The following is an 18761-nucleotide window of genomic DNA, read 5'->3' as shown; positions in this document are numbered from 1 at the left end:
GGACTTGGATTGGAGGCTGCCTGGGAATACCAAGGGCTGTAGACTTGAAAAACAAGAATACAGGTTATCAATGCCGTGTGCTCTTAAAGAATGAGTCACACTGAGTTTGTGGCTTAACTTTTCAAAATCCTTGACTTCAAATCTGACTTAAGCAGCAGCATCAGGTTTTCTTTCCTTTTGGGTTTTTTTTTTTTTTTTTTTTTTTTTGCATAAGCATTTTGAAGACTTCTGGGTCACTGGTTTCTTGTGATGCACTGAAAACTGCTCACGGTCCCCCTTCCGCTTCCCCCTTTAGACCTGAGAGTCTGTCCAGATCTTCACGTGGGTGGGACTCAGGTCTGTGACGTGAGTGACGGGAGTAGCCGCGGGCTGGGTGGGGGTCAGGGCCAGCTGATGTGTGGTCATTCCACGTTGCGATGAGCTTCTCCGCCCAGCAACCCTGTGCCTGCTCTGAGCACCGCCTTGGTGCCAGGCGTGCTGGCCCCGCTCCCACCTCCAAGCTTTCCCACTTTACAGAGGAGCCAGGGCCCCAAGCAAAACAAAGGCTTAGCCCTGCAGGGCCGCCCATCCCCAGAGGCCCTGCCTGGGACTGTGGCGTGGGCGCCTGTGCAGCTGACTGAGAGCATCCCGGACTCCTTCCGCGAGAGCCTTGCTCCTGTCTGAGGTCAAGCGTGAGCGTGCCTGGTATTTGTTTTTGAAGTCGGCGCAGCCCTGGCTTATCAAACTGTTTCTAGACAATGGCGTTTGGTTGCTGTGGCTGTTGTCTCCACAGCCACTGGTCAGTCTTGCCATCCTGGTCAGGGATTCGGAGAGGGCCCAGGCCGCTGGCGGAAGTCCTCTGAGCAGGCAGCTGGTGTGACACAGGCAGAGGTGTCAAAACCATGGGGAGACGGGACCCTGTGCAAAGGGTTCTGGTGGCACCATCGTTTCTCACACTGCACAAGTTTCCTTTTTTTCCCTTTTTAGATGGTGTCTCGCTGTGTTGCCCAGGCTGGAGTGCAATGGCGTGATCTCGGCTCCCTGCAAGTTCTGCCTCCCGGGTTCAAGCGATTCTCCTGCCTCAGCTTCCCGAGTAGCTGGGATTACAGGCGCCCGCCACGCCTGGCTAATTTTTGTATTTTTAGTAGAGACGGGGTTTCACCATGTTGGTCAGGCTGGTCTTGAACTTCCACCTCGTGATCTGCCCACCTTGGCCTCCCAAAGTGCTGGGATTACAGGTTTGAACCACCGTGCCCGGCCGAAGTTTCCTGTTTTTAACACAGTCACTAGTCCTTTTAAGAAAAACAGTAAAATTTTATTATGCAATCATTTCCAAAGTAGACAGAGAAACAGATCAGATATCCCAATTGTATCGACTACAGAAAATAGTCACAACCACTTCATAGAAATTTTAGTTTTTCCTAAATTAACATAATATCTGGGTACACACAACACGTTTAAATGTTTTAATCCCCGGCCGGGTGCGGTAGCTCACGCCTGTAATCCCAGCACTTTGGGAGGCCGAGGCGGGCGGATCACGAGGTCAGGAGTTCGAGACCAGCCTGGCCAACGTGGTGAAACCCCGTCTCTACTAAAAATACAAAATTAGCCAGGTGCGGTGGCGGGCGCCTGTAATCCCAGCTACTTGGGAGGCTGAGGCAGGAGAATCACTTGAACCCAGGAGGCCAGAGGTTGCAGTGAGCTAGGATCCCGCCACTGCACTCCAGCTTGGGCAATAAGAGTGAAACTCCGTTTCAAAAAAAAAAAAAAAAATTGCTTTAAGTCTCCCTTGGTTGCCCAGGCTGGAGGGTAGTGACACAAATCACAGCTCACTGCAGCCTCCAACTCCTGGGCCCAAGTGATCCACCCACCTCAGCCTCCCAAGTAGCTGGGACTATAGATGCCCACCACCATGCCCAGCTAACTTTTGTATTTTTAGTAGAGACAGGGTCTCGCTATGTTGCCTTGTCCAGGCTGGTCTTAAAACTCCTGGGCTCAAGAGATCCTCCCACCTTGGCCTCCCGAGTAGCTGGGAATACAGGCGTGAGCCACTGTGCCCATCCAGAAAATCTTTAATCGACAAATATTTAAATGACAAGAGGGTTTTAAGAAATTAAAAGGATGTATGAGGTGAAGTGAGTTGTGAACAGAACCTGGGTGCCCTCCTCATCCGTGTGCCTCAGTCACCCTCGTGCCTGACTGGCTTTGCCAACGGAGCATGGACCCTTGGCACGGGTCAGCTGCGGCTGCGAACATGGTGGTCTGGGTCAGGCCTCATTCAGGTCCCCACGACAGGCCTGACTTCTGCATGAGAGGTCTTCGCCTTAAACCCCACGCCATCCTGGGGGTTCCTTGGTCAGGTGTGAAACCCTGTATAGAAGTCAGGCTGTCTGATCCCAACTCTCCCCTTCTCAGCCTGGCCACAAGTCACTCCCCAGATGCAGCATTGTAGGTTTCTACTTTTCCACCTGTCTCCTCGGGAACAAAACGTAAGCGCGTGCGGCCTGTGCAGGGAGGACAGAGGGAAGGAGAGGCCAGAGCCCTGCGGTGCCCTCACGACCGGGTGATCTTGTCGGGAGGCATGAACCCCGTGTCCCCGAGGGTCCTGAGCGCAACTCGGCCATTGGGTCGGATCACCAGGTGGGTGATGCTGCCGTTGTTAAGGGACAGCCGGAGCCAGCCTTCGGGAGGGAACTGCAGCGCTCTGGGGGGAGAGGGGGAGAGAGAGAGAGAGAGCACGTTAGAGCCGGGGGCTCTGTCCTTAAAACAGGCTGGGCTGGGCTAGGCCGGGTGCGGTGGCTCACGCCTGTAACCCCAGCACTTTGGGAGGCTGAGGTGGGCATATCAGGAGGTCAAGAGATTGAGACCATACTGGCCAACATGGTGAAACCCCGTCTCTACTAAAAATACAAAAAATTGGCCATCTGTGGTGGCGGACGCCTGTAGTCCCAGCTACTCGGGAGGCTGAGGAAGGAGAATGGCGTGAACCCGGGAGACGGAGCTTGCAGCGAGCCGAGATCACGCCACTGCACTCCAGCCTGGGCGACAGAGCGAGACTCCGTCTCAATAAATACATAAGGCCAGGCGCGGTGGCTCAAGCCTGTAATCCCAGCACTTTGGGAGGCCGAGACGGGCGGATCATGAGGTCAGGAGATCGAGACCATCCTGGCTAACACGGTGAAACCCCGTCTCTACTAAAAAATACAAAAAACTAGCCGGGCGAGATGGCGGGCGCCTGTAGTCTCAGCTACTCGGGAGGATGAGGCAGGAGAATGGCGTAAACCCCGGAGGCGGAGCTTGCAGTGAGCTGAGATCCGGCCACTGCACTCCAGCCCGGGCGACACAGCGAGACTCCGTCTCAAAAAAAAATAAAATAAAAAAAAAATAAATACATAAATAAATAAATAAAAACAAACGGGCTGGGCCAGAGCCAGGGGACTATGTTCTTAAAATGGGCCGGGCTGGGGCAGGGGGGTCTGTCCTTAAAACAGGCTGGACTAGAGCCAGGGGGCTCTATCCTTAAAAGAGGCTGGGCCGGGGGGGGCTCTGTTTTACAAACGGGGGCTGAGCCCCTCAGTAAGAAGTTTCAGAGCAGCCTCAGGGCTGGGTACACATAAGCTGAGCTGCTCCTATCTTCAATCGGGGCTTCTCGGGGAAGATCTGGCTGGGATAGACGTGAATTGAGCTATCACACTTGGAGACCTGCGCTCTTTAGGACAGGGGCCCAACCCCAACTCAAGATTTGCACAAATCAGAAAAACGCTGACTTCTTACGAGTAAACACAATTTAATTTCTGCTTTTCCCGTATTAAAAAAAAACGCGGCCGGGCGCGGTGGCTCAAGCCTGTAATCCCAGCACTTTGGGAGGCCGAGGCGGGTGGATCACGAGGTCAGGAGATCGAGACCATCCTGGCTAACATGGTGAAACCCCATCTCTACTAAAAATACAAAAAACTAGCCGGGCGAGGTGTCGGCGCCTGTAGTCTCAGCTACTTGGGAGGCTGAGGCGGGAGAATGGCGTAAACCCGGGAGGCGGAGCTTGCAGTGAGCCGAGATCACGCCACTGCACTCCAGCCTGGGAGACACAGCGAGACTCTGTCTCAAAAAAAAAAAATAAAATAAAAATTAAAAAAAAAACGCAGGGAGCAGCCAGTTAGTGGAACAGGTCCCTTTCTGGGAAAGCGAAGAATGGAGATGAGATCTATCCGCCGTGGCATCTTCATGCACTTCTTAGGCACAATTCGCATTTGTGGAAAAGCCTGGTGTTGCCATCACCGCCTCTGAGCCACCCACCACCCTGTCTCCGTGGGTGGCATGGCCACCCTCAGGCTGCTTCCCAAGCCACCTCAGGGCTGCCCTGCGGCGCCGGCCGGAACAGCACAGTGCTTTTCTCTAGGTGTGAAATTATTTTGGCCACAACCAGCACGGTGGCTGCCTACCTGCATACGATGTAGCGGATGACGTTGGCGTGACAAATAAAGATCTCATAACTGTCCTCCTCCTGCCTGGCATCTGCACGGTGGATGTAGTTCCGGAAGGCGGCCTCGATCCGGGCTCCGTCTTCGTAATACTGCTGGGGGCAGAGTGAGGAACAGTCAGTGTGGGAGTACACGGGCAAGGCAGACAGACCCCATCGCTGCCCGGGGAAGCCCGTGGGACGGCCGGACACGTGATGGACGGTGAGCCCCGCAGGGCCGCTTTGCCCACGAAAGGCAGGGGTGATGCAGCTGCTCCCTGGGGAGGTTTTTACCACAGCTTCTGGCTTCCAGTGAGACACAGGCGGGTCTGGCTCGATGGGGGCGCCTTCCCGCAGCAGGTCTGTGCTGACTTTGCAGACGCCTGGGGAGAAGCACAGTGAAGCCCTGGGTGCGGCGGCCGTGCCGGCGGAGATGCTGTGACCTCCCAGTGGCCAGGAGTTCAGGCCGGGGCCCTGCCGCGAGCCGTCCACTGCTGCAAGCATGGAGGCCCCGCACCCAGCACTTACCTGGCAGGTGCCGGCTGATGATATCAGTGGTCTCTATGGCGCGTGTCATAGAGGAATGGACGATTTTATTAAACTTCAACCCCAAGCTTGCGAGGCGGAGCCCCGTGAGTTCAGCCTGCTCCCGACCTGGAGGGTGAAACACCTCAGTGCCGCACCCGCACCCCCTCCTCCGCCCGCAAACGCGCCCTCCTCCACCCACAAGCACGAGCCCGCGTCAGGCAGCAAGTGCATCCCATGGCTCCTGCTCTCCCTAGGCTTGGGCCTGAGGGGCTGGCACTCAACTGTCTTCACCCCCATACAGGAAAAAGAAAAGCATCCGATTCCATCAGCGGCAGGAAATCGGACAGTGGCTGGTGGTTTCTGAGTCCCCTCGTCACCGTCACTTAACTATGCCCAAAACCTGAGCCTCAGGGTCCACCAGGCACACGCCATGACGGAGGCCAACACAGCAGGACCTAAACACCCCGAGCTGCTACATGGGGCCGGACACCAGTGCAGACACCTTTTCTCTTGTGAGCTTGGGCATCCAGGTGGAAAGGCCCTCGGGAAGGCCGAGTCCACTGGATGCAGCCACAGCTGCGTCTGTCACTCCACTTTCTTTGTATACAAGCAGCCGGGACAGTTCTGGGGGCTGAGGGAGGCATCTGTGGAGGACAGCCCTGCACATTTTTACCATTTGAACTTCTAATATGTGCATGAACAGACACTATCCCATTTAAAGAACTTTTCAAAGTGTAAACTCTACCTTAGCCTACCCCACATTTCCTTCTCTAGGCATCTCTCCTACAGATCCACCTGCACAGGAACACAAGGACAGGGTGGAAGGACCCTCCTGGGCGCTGTCTATGCAGCGTCTGCCAGTGGGGACAGGCGGGATCGTGTCGCTCAGTCCTGCCTGTTCAACGGGGCATTGAGAGACAGATGCCAGGCTGAGCGCGGTGGCTCACACCTGTCATCCCAGCACTTTGGGAGGCCAAGGCGGGCGGATCACTAGGTCAGGAGTTTGAGGCCAGCCTGGCCAATATGGTGAAACGCTGTCTCTACTAAAAATACCAAAAAAAAAAAAAAAAAAAAAAAAAAAAAGCCACCTGTGGTGGTGGGCACCTGTAATCCCAGCTACTTGGGAGGCTGAGACAGAATTGCTTGAACCCATGCAGTGGGCCATGATCACATCTGCACTCCAGCCTGGGCAACAGAGCAGGACTCTGTCTCCGGAAAAAAAAAAAAAAAAAGCAGACGCCAGGCAGTAGGCCTGTGAGTGCAGAAGTGAAGGGTCTTTGGCAGCAGGTCCAGGTGAGCAGCTGAGCGCACAAGCTATGCGGCTTTCCAAGGCGTCGAGCAGGCACAAAACCCCTGCTAGGATATGCACCGAATTTGGTCTCATGCAAACAAGATAGGTCCAACATTTGCTAAAAGGTAAAGACTTTTTTTTTGAGACGGAGTCTCGCTCTGTCACCTAGGCTAGAGTGCAGTGGTGCAATCTTGGCTCACTGCAACCTCCACCTGCCAGGGTCAAGCAATTCTCTTGCCTCAGCCTCCTGAGTAGCTGGGATTACGGGTGCCTGCCACCGCACCTGGCTAATTTTTGTACGTTTAGTAGAGACGAGGTTTCGCTGTGTTGGCCAGGCTGGTCTCGAACTCCTGACCTCGGGTGATCCGCCTGCCTTGGCCTCCCAAAGTGTTGGGATTACAGGTGTGAGCCACCGCGCCTGGCCAAGGTAAAGACATTTTTAAAAGCTTGTCTTCTATCCAAGTTCAGCGGACAGTTACTGGTAATGTCAATGTGTGATTCAGGGGTGATGGCCTCAGACATGGGCCCCAGGAGACCCAGTGCCCCAAACACTTTCAAGAAAGCTGACTGGGGCGGTCTGCGGAGGAGCTGCATCACGTAACCAAGGCACCAGCAGAGGATATGCACCTGGCCACATCCCCAAGGGCGTCCCTGGAGGGTCTGACCCCGTCACCTCCCCAAGGGTGTCCCCGGAGGGTCTGACCCCATCACACACCCAAGGGAGTCACAGAGGGTCTGACTCGCCACATACCCAGCGGGGTCAGAGTGCGGTCCTTCTCCAGGGAGCCATCCACATGGTACTGGGAGTGCCTGATGAGGAAGATGTGCCGTGTGGCCTTGGCTTTGTAGTGGTCCAGCTTGGACGCCAGCTCTTCTTCCCCAGATTCCACATTCCTCTTCCGCAGGTTGATCAGAGAGAGCGGTTCTCGCCTGATGTTGAAATACAAGATAGGTCCTTGTGACCTCTGTTCCCAAGTTTGAGTTTTTCTGACAAGATGTTATTTCCAGATTGTCAGACTATTTGGGAAGAGCATGGAGAGAAGACAAGGACCTCGACACAGCCCTGGGGAGGCCTCTCTGAGCATACCGCTACTCTCCCTCCCACAAAGCTAGTTCCAGGCCTGTTCTGCGTTATGTGCTGGAAAGCAAAACAGATAAGCAAAGCCCTGTGCATCTTCTCTAATAAGGAGAGGCAGACAGTGAACAGCAGGAGACAGACCACCCAGAATGCACCTGTGGGTATGGAAAAGGAAGGAGGACAGCGGCTATGGGTGGGCAGGTGGAAAGAGTCCGCGGGACCAGGACAGCCTCCCTGACCATGATGCTTCAACAGAGCCTAGAACTTCAATGCCCAACAGCAGCCACCAGCTATGAGGATGTTTCAATTAAAAATTTAAGCAAAATTAAATAAAATTAAAACATCATGTCCTCAGTCATACTAAACACATTTTAGACCCTCAGGACCGGGTGCAGTGGCTTACACCTGTAATCCCAGGATTTGGGAGGCTGAGGCGGGCAGATCAACTGAGGTCAGGAGTTCGAGACTAGCCTGGCCAACATGGTGAAATCCCATCTCTACTAAAAATGGAAAAAATCAGCCGGGCTTGGTGGCACAGACCTGAAATCCCAGCTACTTGGGAGGCTGAGGCAGGAGAATCGCTTGAACCCGGGAGGCGGAGGGTGCAAAGAGCTGAGATTGCACCAGTGCATTCCAGCCTGGGCGACATAGCGAGACTCCACCTCAGAAAATAAACAAACACTCAGCAGCCACATGGGATAGTGACTATCACATCAGACAGTGAGGAAGAAACCATTCCCATTATGAAGTCCTGTTCCGGAGCTGCTGGAATCTGAAAAAGCGGATCCCGGCATTTTGGGAGGTCAGGGTGGGCAGATCACTGAAGCCCAGGAGTTCAAGACCAGCCTGGGCAACACAGGGGGGACCCGTCTCTACAAAAATATTAAATTAAAAAGTTAGCTGGGCAAGGCGGTCCGCAGCTGTAGTCCCAGCTGCTCAGGAGGCTGAGGTGGGAGGATCACTTGAGCCTGGGAGGGAGCCATGATCTCGCCACTGCAGTGCACTGCGCTCCAGCCTGGGCAACAGAGCAAGACCCTGTCTGAACAGCAACAAAAAAAGTTCAACACGGCAGAGCTGGGAAGAGCAGAAGTGGAACCTGCTGGTGTTTACTCAGAGACAGTGGCAGAAAAGGAAGTTGTAGAAGGGTATGGTCGTGACTCAAGGGCTCCGTTCGGGCTGCGCTGACCTGGGGGCCTGTCATAAACCAGGCCAAGACTCAAATTGGCAGGTATGGGGGAGTCAGGGTGAAAATATTTGGGAGCTATAGGCACAGAGACAGGAAGCCGTGCACTGCATGAGACCTCCAGGAAGAAGCGGGAGATTTCACCAGATGAGGCTCTGGAACTTTACAGCATGGACACCAGACTCAAGAGGAAACACGCTGTCTTCTAGCACCTTCCTGTAGTTGCTCATGCCTTCTGTCTGTACGAGTCTTTCCCAGCCCACAAGGCCCAATTCACTTCTCCCCAGACATGGCAAGCAAATACAGAACACCTGCTTAAAAGAGAAAGGCTGGGCTCAGTTCCTGGTTCTACTTCAAGTTTTTTTTTTTGAGACAGAGTCTCCCTCTGTCGCCCAGGCTGGAGTGCAGTGGCACAATCTGGGCTCACTGCAGCCTCCACCTCCTGGGTTCTAGTGATTCTCCTGCCTCAGCCTCCTGAGTAGCTGGGACTACAGGTGTGTGCCACCATGCCTGGTTAATTTTTTTGTATTTTTAGTAAACACAGACTTTCACCATGTTGGCCAGGCTGGTCTCGAACTTCTGACCTCAAGTGATCCGCCCGCCTCAGCCTCTCAAAAAGTGCTGGGATTACAGGTGTGAGCCACTGCACCCAACCTACTTCAAGTTCTTTAACCTTAATCTCTTTCCTTAAAAAGGCCTAAGAAATTCAGAATATTTTACTGATTTTTAAAAAAGAATTTAATGGGCTGGGCATGGTGGCTCATACCTGTAATCCCAGCACTTTGAGAGGCCGAGGTGGGTGGATCACCTGAGGTCGGGAGTTCAAGACCAGCCTGACCGACATGGAGAAACCCCGTCTCTACTAAAAACATAAAATTAGATGGCGTGGTGGTACACGCCTGTAGTCCCAGCTACTCGGGAGGCTGAGGCAGGAGCATCGCTTGAACTCAGGAGGCGGAGGTTGCAGTGAGCCAAGATTGCGCCATTGCATTCCAGCCTGGGCAACAAGAGCGAAAATCCATCTCAAACAAAAAAGAAGAAAAGAAAGAAAAAGAATGTAACTCCCATCTAATCATGAGAAAATCTTCAGACAAATCTCAGCTGAGGAACCTTCTATAAAACCCCTGACCAGGATGCGTCAAACAGTGATGATCATCGAAACAAGTCTGAGAAATTATCACCACCAAAACGTGCCTGAGGAGGCATGAAGATTGCTTGTCATGTGGGATCCTAGAACAGAACAGCAGGTAAAAGCTGAGGAAATCTCAGTGAAACATGAACCTTAGTAATAATGTATGGGTTACGGCTCATTAATTTTGATATATATACCACGCTTAGTGTATGATGCTAATAATAGAGGAAATAAGGTTAACAAAAGAAAAAAAAGTAATATAAAGTACTTAACACAACCACAGTAGTAAGTATAATTCTGTGCCCCTTTCTCAGAGTACTGAGTATAAGGAGCAGTTAGGACTGGGCAAACCATCCTTGCCTCGAGAGCAGTCCTGGCCGACAGAAACAGAATGCCAGCAACATGTGAAAATTATAAATTTTCTAACGGCAACATTAAAAAGAAACAGGTGAATTTCGATCATACTTTTAATTCAATATGCTAAAAATACTATTTCAACACATAACCAATGTTAAAAACCTGCACTTTTTTTTTTTCCTTTGAGACAGGCTCTGTTGCTTAGGCCAGAGTGAAGTGGCGGGATCTCGGCTCACACTGCAGCCTGGGACCCCTGGACTCAAGGGATCCTCCTGCCTCAGCCTCCCGAGTAGCTGGGACCACATGCGCGCACCACCTCGCTCGGCTAACTTATTTTGTAATTTTTGTAGACATGGGGGTCTTCCTATGTTGCCCAGGCCGGTTTCAACTTCCTGGGCTCAAGCGATCCTCCGGCCTCGGCCTCCCAAACGCCCGGATTACAGGCGTGAGCTACTGCACCCGGCCCTGCTTAAGTTTATTTATTTTTGTTTGTTTGTTTTTGTTTTTTTGAGACGGAGTCTCGCTCTGTCGCCCAGACTGGAGTGCAGTGGCGCGATCTCGGCTCACTGCAAGCTCCACCTCCCGGGTTCACGCCATTCTCCTGCCTCAGCCTCCCGAGTAGCTGGGACTACAGGCGCCGCCACCGCACCCGGCTAATTTTTTTGTATTTTAGTAGAGACGGGGTTTCACCGTGTTAGCCAGGATGGTCTCGATCTCCTGACCTCGTGATCCGCCCGTCTCGGCCTCCCAAAGTGCTGGGATTACAGGCGTGAGCCACTGCGCCCGGCCTGCTTAAGTTTAAATTGACGTAAACTAAGCATTCCCTTCAGGAATCACACGGGCCATATTTCAAACGCTCATTAACCGCACGCGGCTGGCGGGCGCCCTCCTGCAAACGCCCCTGGAGGAGGCCCGGCTTCCACCCCAGCCTCGCCCCGGCCCGCGCTCCGGCGACGGCACCCAGGACGGACTCGCAGGGGCGGAGAGAAGGGCGACGATGAGGCGGAGCTCGGCCCACAGAAGCCGGCGGGAAGGGCCCGCCGCCCCCAGAACCCTCAGCGCAGAGCGGCCCCGGAAGGCGGTTCCTTCGCCGGGGGAAGCGGACGGCGACCCCAGATCCCGACTCGATCGCAACCTTGAACCTGGTCCCGATCCCGATCCCAACGGTAACACCGGCCCTGACCCCCATCCCGACCCCAGGCCCGACCAGCCCCGCGCGCACCTGTCCCAGTTGGGGTCCCAGACGCCGGGGCCCGGCCGCGCGCCCCCCGCCCAGGCCGGCGGCTCAGCCGGGCGTGGCTCCGCGTCCCCGCCCGCGCGCGGCTTCCCTACCGCCACGGCCGAGAAGAGCACGGCGGCCGAGCCCCCTGCCAGCCCGCAGGCCGCCAGCTGCAGCGCCTGCCGGAACGCCATGCCGCCCGCTCCCGCGCCGGCCCGCGCAGGCGCCCACGGCCCCGACGGCGCTCCGCGAGGGACACGCTTCCGCGGGAGGCCGCTTCCGGGAAGCGGGGACGGAAGTCCCGCCTCCTGGGGCGCGGCGGGGCGCTGGGCAGCCTTCAGCGAAGGGGTGTTTTCGCGGAGCCGCCTGCCCCGTCACTCTTCCGTCCCGTCACTGGTGCTCGCGAACGCCGGTGCGCGCAGGTGCGGGCGGAGCTGTGGAGACGCCGGGAGGGCGGTGCGGTGCTTTCCAGAAGGTTCCGCACCGGAAGCGCCTGCCCAGGCTCGAGGCTGGGTGCGGGGCGGAGACTCGGAGGAGAACTTGGGGCCCTGGTTTAAGGGAGTTGGGAAACCGCGGCAGGTTTGTTTAAAGGATATGTTTTTGGTGGCAGAACCCGAAATAAATTTTTCCGCCGGCGCCGTTCCTGCGTGTGCGGTTCAAGCGGCGTGAAGTGCGTTCAGGTTCGGCCGGGTTGTTACTTCTGGTCCCGGCCTCCTGCGGGACAGTCCCTCTGTGGCCGGCGCATTTCGCTTAGCAGGGTCCTCAGAGGAACCTCGTTAGAGCCTGTGTTTCCTTCCAGGGGGACCGGCGCTCCCTGTGTGGACCGACCCCACCGCTTACCCATTGCTGGACGCCTGTGTGGACCGACCCCACCGCTTACCCATTGCTGGACGCCTGTGTGGACCGACCCCACCGCTTACCCATTGCTGGACGCCTGTGTGGACCGACCCCACCGCTTACCCATTGCTGGACGCTTGCCCTGTCTCAAAAAAAATTAATAACATAAAAAAAGGAAAATTGGGCCAGGCGCAGTGGCTCACATCTGTAATCCCAGCACTTTGGGAGGCCAAGGTGGGCGGATCACCTGAGGTCAGGAGTTCGAGACCAGCCTGACCAACATGGTGAAACTCCCTCACTACTGAAAATACAAAAAAATAGCCTGGCATGGTGGTGCGCGCTTGTATTCCCCGCTACTCAGGAACCTGAGGTAGGATAATCGCTTGAACCCGGGAGGCAGAGGTTGTAGTGAGCCAGGATCGTGCCTCTGTACTCCAGTCTGGGTGACAGAGTGAGACTCTGAAAAAAAACAAAATTAAAAAATTGGCCAGGTTCAGTGGTTCATGTTTGTAATCCCAGCACTTTGGGAAGCTGAGGCGGGTGGATCACCCGAGGTCAGGAATTTGAAACCAGCCTGGCCAACATGGTGAAACCCCGTCTCTACTAAATACAAAAATTAGCCAGGCATAATGGTACACGCCTGTAATCCCAACTACCTAGGAGGCTGAGGCAGGAGAATCTCTGGAACTGGAGAGGCAGAGGCTGCAGTGAGCTGAGATCGCACTACTGCACTCCAGCTAAAAAATAAAAAACAAAATGGAAAATCCACAAGGACATAGTTGAGTCCATAAGAAGAAAGGTCAGGGCCAGGCGCAGTGGCTCACGCCTGTAATCTCCGCACTTTGGGAGGCCGAGGCGGGTGGATCGCGAGGTCAGGAGATCGAGACCATCCTGGCTAACCGGGTGAAACCCCGTCTCTACTAAAAATACAAAAAAATTAGGTGCGGTGGCAGCGCCCGTAGTCCCAGCTACCGGGAGGCTGAGGCAGGAGAATGGCGTGAACCCGAGAGGCGGAGCTTGCAGTGAGCCAAGATCTCACCACTGCACTCCAGCCTGGGCAACAGAGCAAGACTCCGTCTCAAAAATAATAAATAATTAATTTTAAAAAAAAAAAAAACGACAGCAGATAAATCAGTCAACAAAAGTTTGAAAACTGGAAATCAGATCTTTATGGACCTGAGAAAATGGAACACCAGTGCCTATGTGGAAGGAAACCAAGAAGCAAGTTCATTTAATCCAGTGAGTCTGGAAGAGTCTGGGAGTTGGCAGCGCTAGCCTCCTGTCTGAGAGCTGTGGAACTGAAAGCAGGAGCATTTAGAGGAAAAGGTTGCCTTCCACATTTCCTTTCTCACACACATGTTCAGGGGATTAGCTCACTTTCATCACCGTGGAGCACTAAGAGAAAGGCCATTCCAGGGGACCTGAACAGGAGGATTCTGGACACCAAGCATAGCTCGGATCGGGATGCAGTAATAAAGACGGGATTATACGGAGTTCACATAAGGAAGAGTAGGACCTCTAATCCCTTTCATCCGGTTAGTCACAAGAATGTTGGCCACTAGGCTCATTGCATGCTCAGCTACCACCACCATCCTTCCCCCAACGCCCTGACAAGAACTGAAGGATTCCTCTGTGTGGAAACTGACCAGCCCAAGAAAAAAGATTTTTTTTTTTAAATGTATTTTTTTACGCCAGGTGCAGTGGCTCATGCCTGTTATCCCAGCACTTTGAGAGGCTGAGGCAGGCTGATCACTTGAGGTCAGGAGTTTGAGACCAGCCTGGCCAACATGGTGAAACCTCATCTCTACTAAAAATACAAAAAATTAGGGTATAGTGGCGCACGCTGGTAATCCCAGCTACTCAGGAGGCTGAGCCAGGAGAATCGCTTGAAAACGGGATGCTGCGGTAAGCCGAGATTGTGCCACCGCACTCCAGCCTGGGCAACAGAGCAAGACTCTGTCTCAAAAAAAAAAAAAAGAAAATGGGCTGGGCCACAGTGGCTCACGCCTGTAATCCCAGCACTTTGGAAGGCCGAGGTGGGCAAATCACAAGGTCAGGAGTTCGAGACCAGCCTGGCCAACATGGTGAAACCCCATCTCTACTAAAAATGGAAAAAATAAGCTGGGCGTGATGGTGGGCGCCTGTAATCCCACACTCGGGAGGCTGAGGCAGGAGAATCACTTGAACCCAGGAGGCAGAGGTTGCAGTGAGCTGAGATCGCGCCACTGCACTCTAGCCCAGGCAACAGTGCAAGACTCTGTCTGGAAAAAAAAAAAAAGTTTTTTAAATTTTTTTTTTTTTTTAAGAGACAGGGTCTCACTCTGCTGCCCAGGCTGGAGTGCAATGGTGCAATCACAGCTCACTGCAGCCTCCAACTCCTGGGCTCAAGTGATTCCCCTGCCTCAGCCTCCAGAGTAACTGGAACTACAGGCATGTGCCACCATACTCCACTAATTTCTATATTTTCTGTAGAGACGGGGGTTTGTGTTGCACAATAAAAAAGAGAGACTTTGAACTCCTGGGCTCAAGTGATCCTCCCACCTTGGCCTCCCAAAGTGCTGGGATTACAGGCATGAGCCACTGCACCCGGCCTTACACCCCACTTTTTGATAACGTGTGATCCTCAACAAAAGTGGGTCTCTGCTTGCTTGGCCTACAGTGAAGGCACCATTTAACATGTACAGCCCACACTAAGCTTCCAAAGAATGTCTTAGTAGCACTGATTCTTAAAAATTAATGAACCATCAAGGATCAACAGACATTTGAGGAAATCCTAATCAAGAAAGATAGAGCCAGGCATAGTGACACACCCGTGCAGTCCCAGCTGCTGGGGAGGCTGAGGTGAGAGAATTGCTTGAGCCCAGGAGTTTGGCGCTGTAGTGTGCTTTGCTAGTTGGATATCCACACTTAACACACCACTGTGGTGACTTCCTGGGAGAAGCAGAGCACTAGGTTGCCTAAGGAGGAGTGAACCAGCCCAGGTGGAAATGGAGCAGGTCAGAACTCCCATGCTGATGAGTGAGATCTGTGAATAGCTACTGCAGTTCAGCCTGGGTAACATGGCAAGACCCTGTCTCTAAAAAGAAAAAAAGACCAAGGCCGGGCGCGGTGGCTCAAGCCTGTAATCCCAGCACTTTGGGAGGCCAAGACGGATGGATCACGAGGTCAGGAGATCGAGACCATCCTGGCTAACACAGTGAAACCCCGTCTCTATTAAAAAATACAAAAAAACTAGCCGGGGGAGGTGGCGGGCGCCTGTAGTCCCAGCTACTCGGGAGGCTGAGGCAGGAGAATGGCGTAAACCCGGGAGGCGGAGCTTGCAGTGAGCCGAGATGGCACCACTGCACTCCAGCCTGGGCCACAGAACGAGACTCCATCTCAAAAAAAAAAAAAAAAAAAAAAAAAAAGAAAAAGAAAAAGGAGACCAAAACAAATGAATAAACAGAAAAAAACTAACTCAGAAACAGCATATGAGATACAAGAAGATTTCCAAACTTAGGTAACTAAGATCTTAAAGGATATTATACTCATGAAACAATGGAATACTACCAAGGAGGAGTGGTCTCAGAATGAGAAAAACAGCTGGGAAGGGATGCTTGGAAATGAAGAATAGAAGAACACAGAAGGCTGGGCATGGTGGCTCACGCCTGTAATCCCAGCACTTTGAGAGGCCAAGGCAGGCAATCACCTGAGGTGAGTAGTTCAAGACCAGGCTGGCCAACATGGTGAAACCCCGTCTCTACTAAAAAAAAAAATACAAAAATTCACTGGGTGTGGTGGTGGGTGCCTGTAATTCCAGCTACTCAGGAGGCTGAGGCAGGAGAATCAGTTGAACCCGGGACAGGGGGGTTGCAGTGAGCTGAGATCATGCCACTGCACTCCAGCAAAAGAAGAACACAGAAAAAAAATCAGCTGAAAGGTTGGGATGTAAAACTGAGGTGATTAGGCTGGGCGCAGTGGCTCACTCCTGTAATCCCAGCACTTTGAGGGGCCAAGGCTGGCAGATCACCCGAGGTCAGGAGTTCAAGACCAGCCTGGCCACTAGCCAACATGGTGAAACCCCATCTATACTAAAAATACAAAAATCAGCCGGGCGTAGTAGTGCGTGCCTGTAATCACAGCTACTTGGGTGAACCTGGGAGGCAGAGGCTGCAGTGAGTAGAAATAGCACCACTGCACTCCCGCCTGGGCGACAGAGCGAGACTGTCTCAAAAAAAAAAAAAAAAAGGGAAAAAAAATGTAAATTGGAAAGGAAAAATAAAATTAGAACACCAATCCAGGAGACTTATGAAGATAATGAGAAAATTATCAAAGAAATGATGCAAGAAAGTTTCCAGGAATTGAAGAGAATACATTTCCAGGTTGAAGAAACTTATCAAGTGTCTAATCTAGCTAATGAATAAAAAGAACCCAGTGGAGACACATTATCCTGAAATTGCAGAACCCTGATGATACAGATTTTTTTTTTTTTTTTTAAAGATAGGTCTCACCCATCCAAGCTGCAGTGCGGTGGTGTGATCACAGCTCACTGCAGTCTCGAATTCCTGGGCCCAAGGGATCTTGCCTCAGCCTCTTGAATAGCTGGGACTACAGGTGCACATCACCAAGTCCAGCAAATATTTTAAGTTTTTGTAGAGATGAGGTCTTGCTATGTTGCCCAGGCTGGTCTTGAAATCCTAAGCTCAAATGATCCTTTCGTCTTGACCTCCCAAAACGCTGGGATTACAGGCATGAGCCACCATGCTTCGCACGGGAGGGTGAGGCTGGTCTTGAGCTGTGATTTCATCACTGCACTCCAGCCTGTGTGACAGAGCAAGACCCTATCTCTATTAAAAAAAAAAAAAGTTAAGCCTAGATCTTTAAAACTTGTAAGTGAAAAATGATATAGAACAGGTACGCTTGACTGAAATTTAGGAAACAGTTTTAAATAATTGTGATTTAAACAACTAAAATTTTACAAACTTGGCTTTCATATATAAATTCTGCCCTAATCCTCAGCCAGCTTCAATTCAATTCAATTCACACCTGAGCGCCTATAGGAAGCCATACTTTGGACATGCACAGTAAGGGTCTTGCCTTCAAAGAGCACTCCTTACTGAGGGAGGTGACTGCTTTGGTTCCTGCAAGGACACGTGTGTACAAGGGAAGGCTCAGTGCTGCCTGGGAGAGCCATGCCGAACACACGCTAGGCCCCCACCGCTCTGAGCCCATTGATTTCTCACCGCAGAAGATGCTGCCTTCCTCACTCCTGCCCACTGTTTTAGATACTGCATGGGTGCTGGGGAAACATAAGTGCAAGACAGGCTGCTCTCAAGATGCCCACGCAGGCTGGCTGCAGGAACGGCCAAGGCAACAGGCCCAGAACATTCTTCCCACACGGCTGCCGGCTGGCCTGAAGCCTGAGTGGAGGTTGCTGCACGCTGTGTAACAGTCGAGTGAGCAACTGTATCGTTTCGTCAGCCGCTTTTTCTACAAGTTATGTTAGACCTTTGGGAGAATCCCCCTTGAGATGCCAGGGCCGGGCGTGGTGCACTAAATGATGCGGCCACTGTGTGCTAACCGCTGGAATCCGTGGATCTGCTTCCTTACGTGGCAAAAGGGACTTTGCAGACGTGATTAAGGACCTGGAGATGGGAGGAGTTTTCAGGATTATCCAGGGGTTCCCAGAGTACTTAGAGCAGGCCTTAGGGAGGGAGGGAGGCCAGAGGGAGGAGATGAGGGGGTGGAAGCGGAGGCTGGAGTGATACTGGGCCATGAGTCAAAGAATGCTGGGCCTCTAGAAGCTGGAAAGGAAGGACATGGATTCTTCCCGGAGCCGGCTGCGGGAACACCGCGGCTGCCATCTCATTTTCTTAATTTAATTTTTTTTTTTGAGACGGAGTCTTGCTCTGTCCCCCAGTGGTGTGATCTCAGCTCACTATAACCTCCGCCTCCTGGGTTCAAGCGATTCTCCCGCCTCAGCCTCCCCAGTAGCTGGGATTACAGGCACCTGCTACCACGCCTGGCTAATTTTTTTTGTATTTTTAGTAGAGACAGGGTTTCGCCATGTGGGCCACGCTGGTCTCGAACTCCTGACCTCAAGTGATCTGCCAGCCTCGGCTTCCCAAAGTGCTGGGATTATAGGCCTGAACCACTGCGCCCAGCCTTTTTTTTTTTTTTTAAATAGAGACAGGGCTTCACTCTGTCACCCTAACTGGAGTGCAGCGACACAATCACAGCTCACTGCAGCCTCGACCTCCTGAACTCGAACGATCCTCCTGCCTCAGCCTTTGAGTACACAGGTGCATGGCACCATTTCCAGCTAGTTATATTTTAATTTTTTGTAGAAATGGGACCTCTCTGTGTTATCCAGGCTGGTCTCAAACTCCTCACGTGATCCTCCTGCCTTGGCCTCCCAAAGTACTGGGATTAGAGGTGTGAGCCACTGTGCCCAGCTGCCCTGATTTTAGCCCCATGAAACCCGTCTTGGACTTCTGACCACCAGAACCAAAGTTCGAAGCCTGTTTTAAGCTGTTGAGTTTGTGGGAATTTGAGAGCATCGTCGGGAACGAATATGCTGGGTGACAGCACGGCTAACATTCCCATCCCACAGACTGATCACTGTTGTGCCAGAGACCAAGAGATACCCACTGCTCTGCCCATTTCAAAGGAAAGACAGGCTGTTCCTCAGCACAGGGAAGAATGTGGATCCCCTGCCCCGG

The 18761-nt window shown here is 52.8% G+C and overlaps 1 protein-coding gene across 2 annotated transcripts; it reads right to left on the bottom strand.

Moving 5' to 3' along the window:
• Positions 1–1279: 1279 nt before the first annotated feature.
• PGAM5 (PGAM family member 5, mitochondrial serine/threonine protein phosphatase) lies at positions 1280–11481 on the bottom strand. 2 transcript variants are annotated; one of them, XM_050747788.1, is made up of 6 exons: positions 11227–11481; positions 7006–7184; positions 4964–5089; positions 4730–4818; positions 4419–4552; positions 1280–2683 (listed from the first exon to the last, which is right to left on the bottom strand). In XM_050747788.1, exons 1-6 carry the CDS (start codon positions 11415–11417, stop codon positions 2533–2535), a joined length of 870 nt encoding a protein of 289 aa, XP_050603745.1. In that variant the 5' UTR covers positions 11418–11481; the 3' UTR covers positions 1280–2532. The 2 variants fall into 2 exon arrangements, with proteins under 2 accessions (XP_050603745.1, XP_050603746.1); XM_050747789.1 differs by having other exon boundaries at positions 4419–4549; positions 11227–11474.
• Positions 11482–18761: the final 7280 nt, after the last annotated feature.

The sequence above is a fragment of the Macaca thibetana genome, chromosome 11 (assembly GCF_024542745.1).
Source record: "Macaca thibetana thibetana isolate TM-01 chromosome 11, ASM2454274v1, whole genome shotgun sequence".
NCBI lineage: Eukaryota > Metazoa > Chordata > Mammalia > Primates > Cercopithecidae > Macaca > Macaca thibetana.
This window is presented reverse-complemented; position numbering and strand designations above follow the sequence as displayed.

Excerpts from the sequence above, each read along its gene's own strand:
- PGAM5 (XM_050747788.1), bottom strand. The coding sequence starts at position 11,417 with ATGGCGTTCCGGCAGGCGCTGCAGCTGGCGGCCTGCGGGCTGGCAGGG. Across the intron at positions 4,819-4,963 it reads CATCAGCCGGCACCTGCCAG|GCGTCTGCAAAGTCAGCACA; the intron begins GTAAGTGCTGGG and ends GCTTCTCCCCAG. Across the intron at positions 2,684-4,418 it reads ATCCGCTACATCGTATGCAG|AGCGCTGCAGTTCCCTCCCG; the intron begins GTAGGCAGCCAC and ends CTCTCCCCCCAG.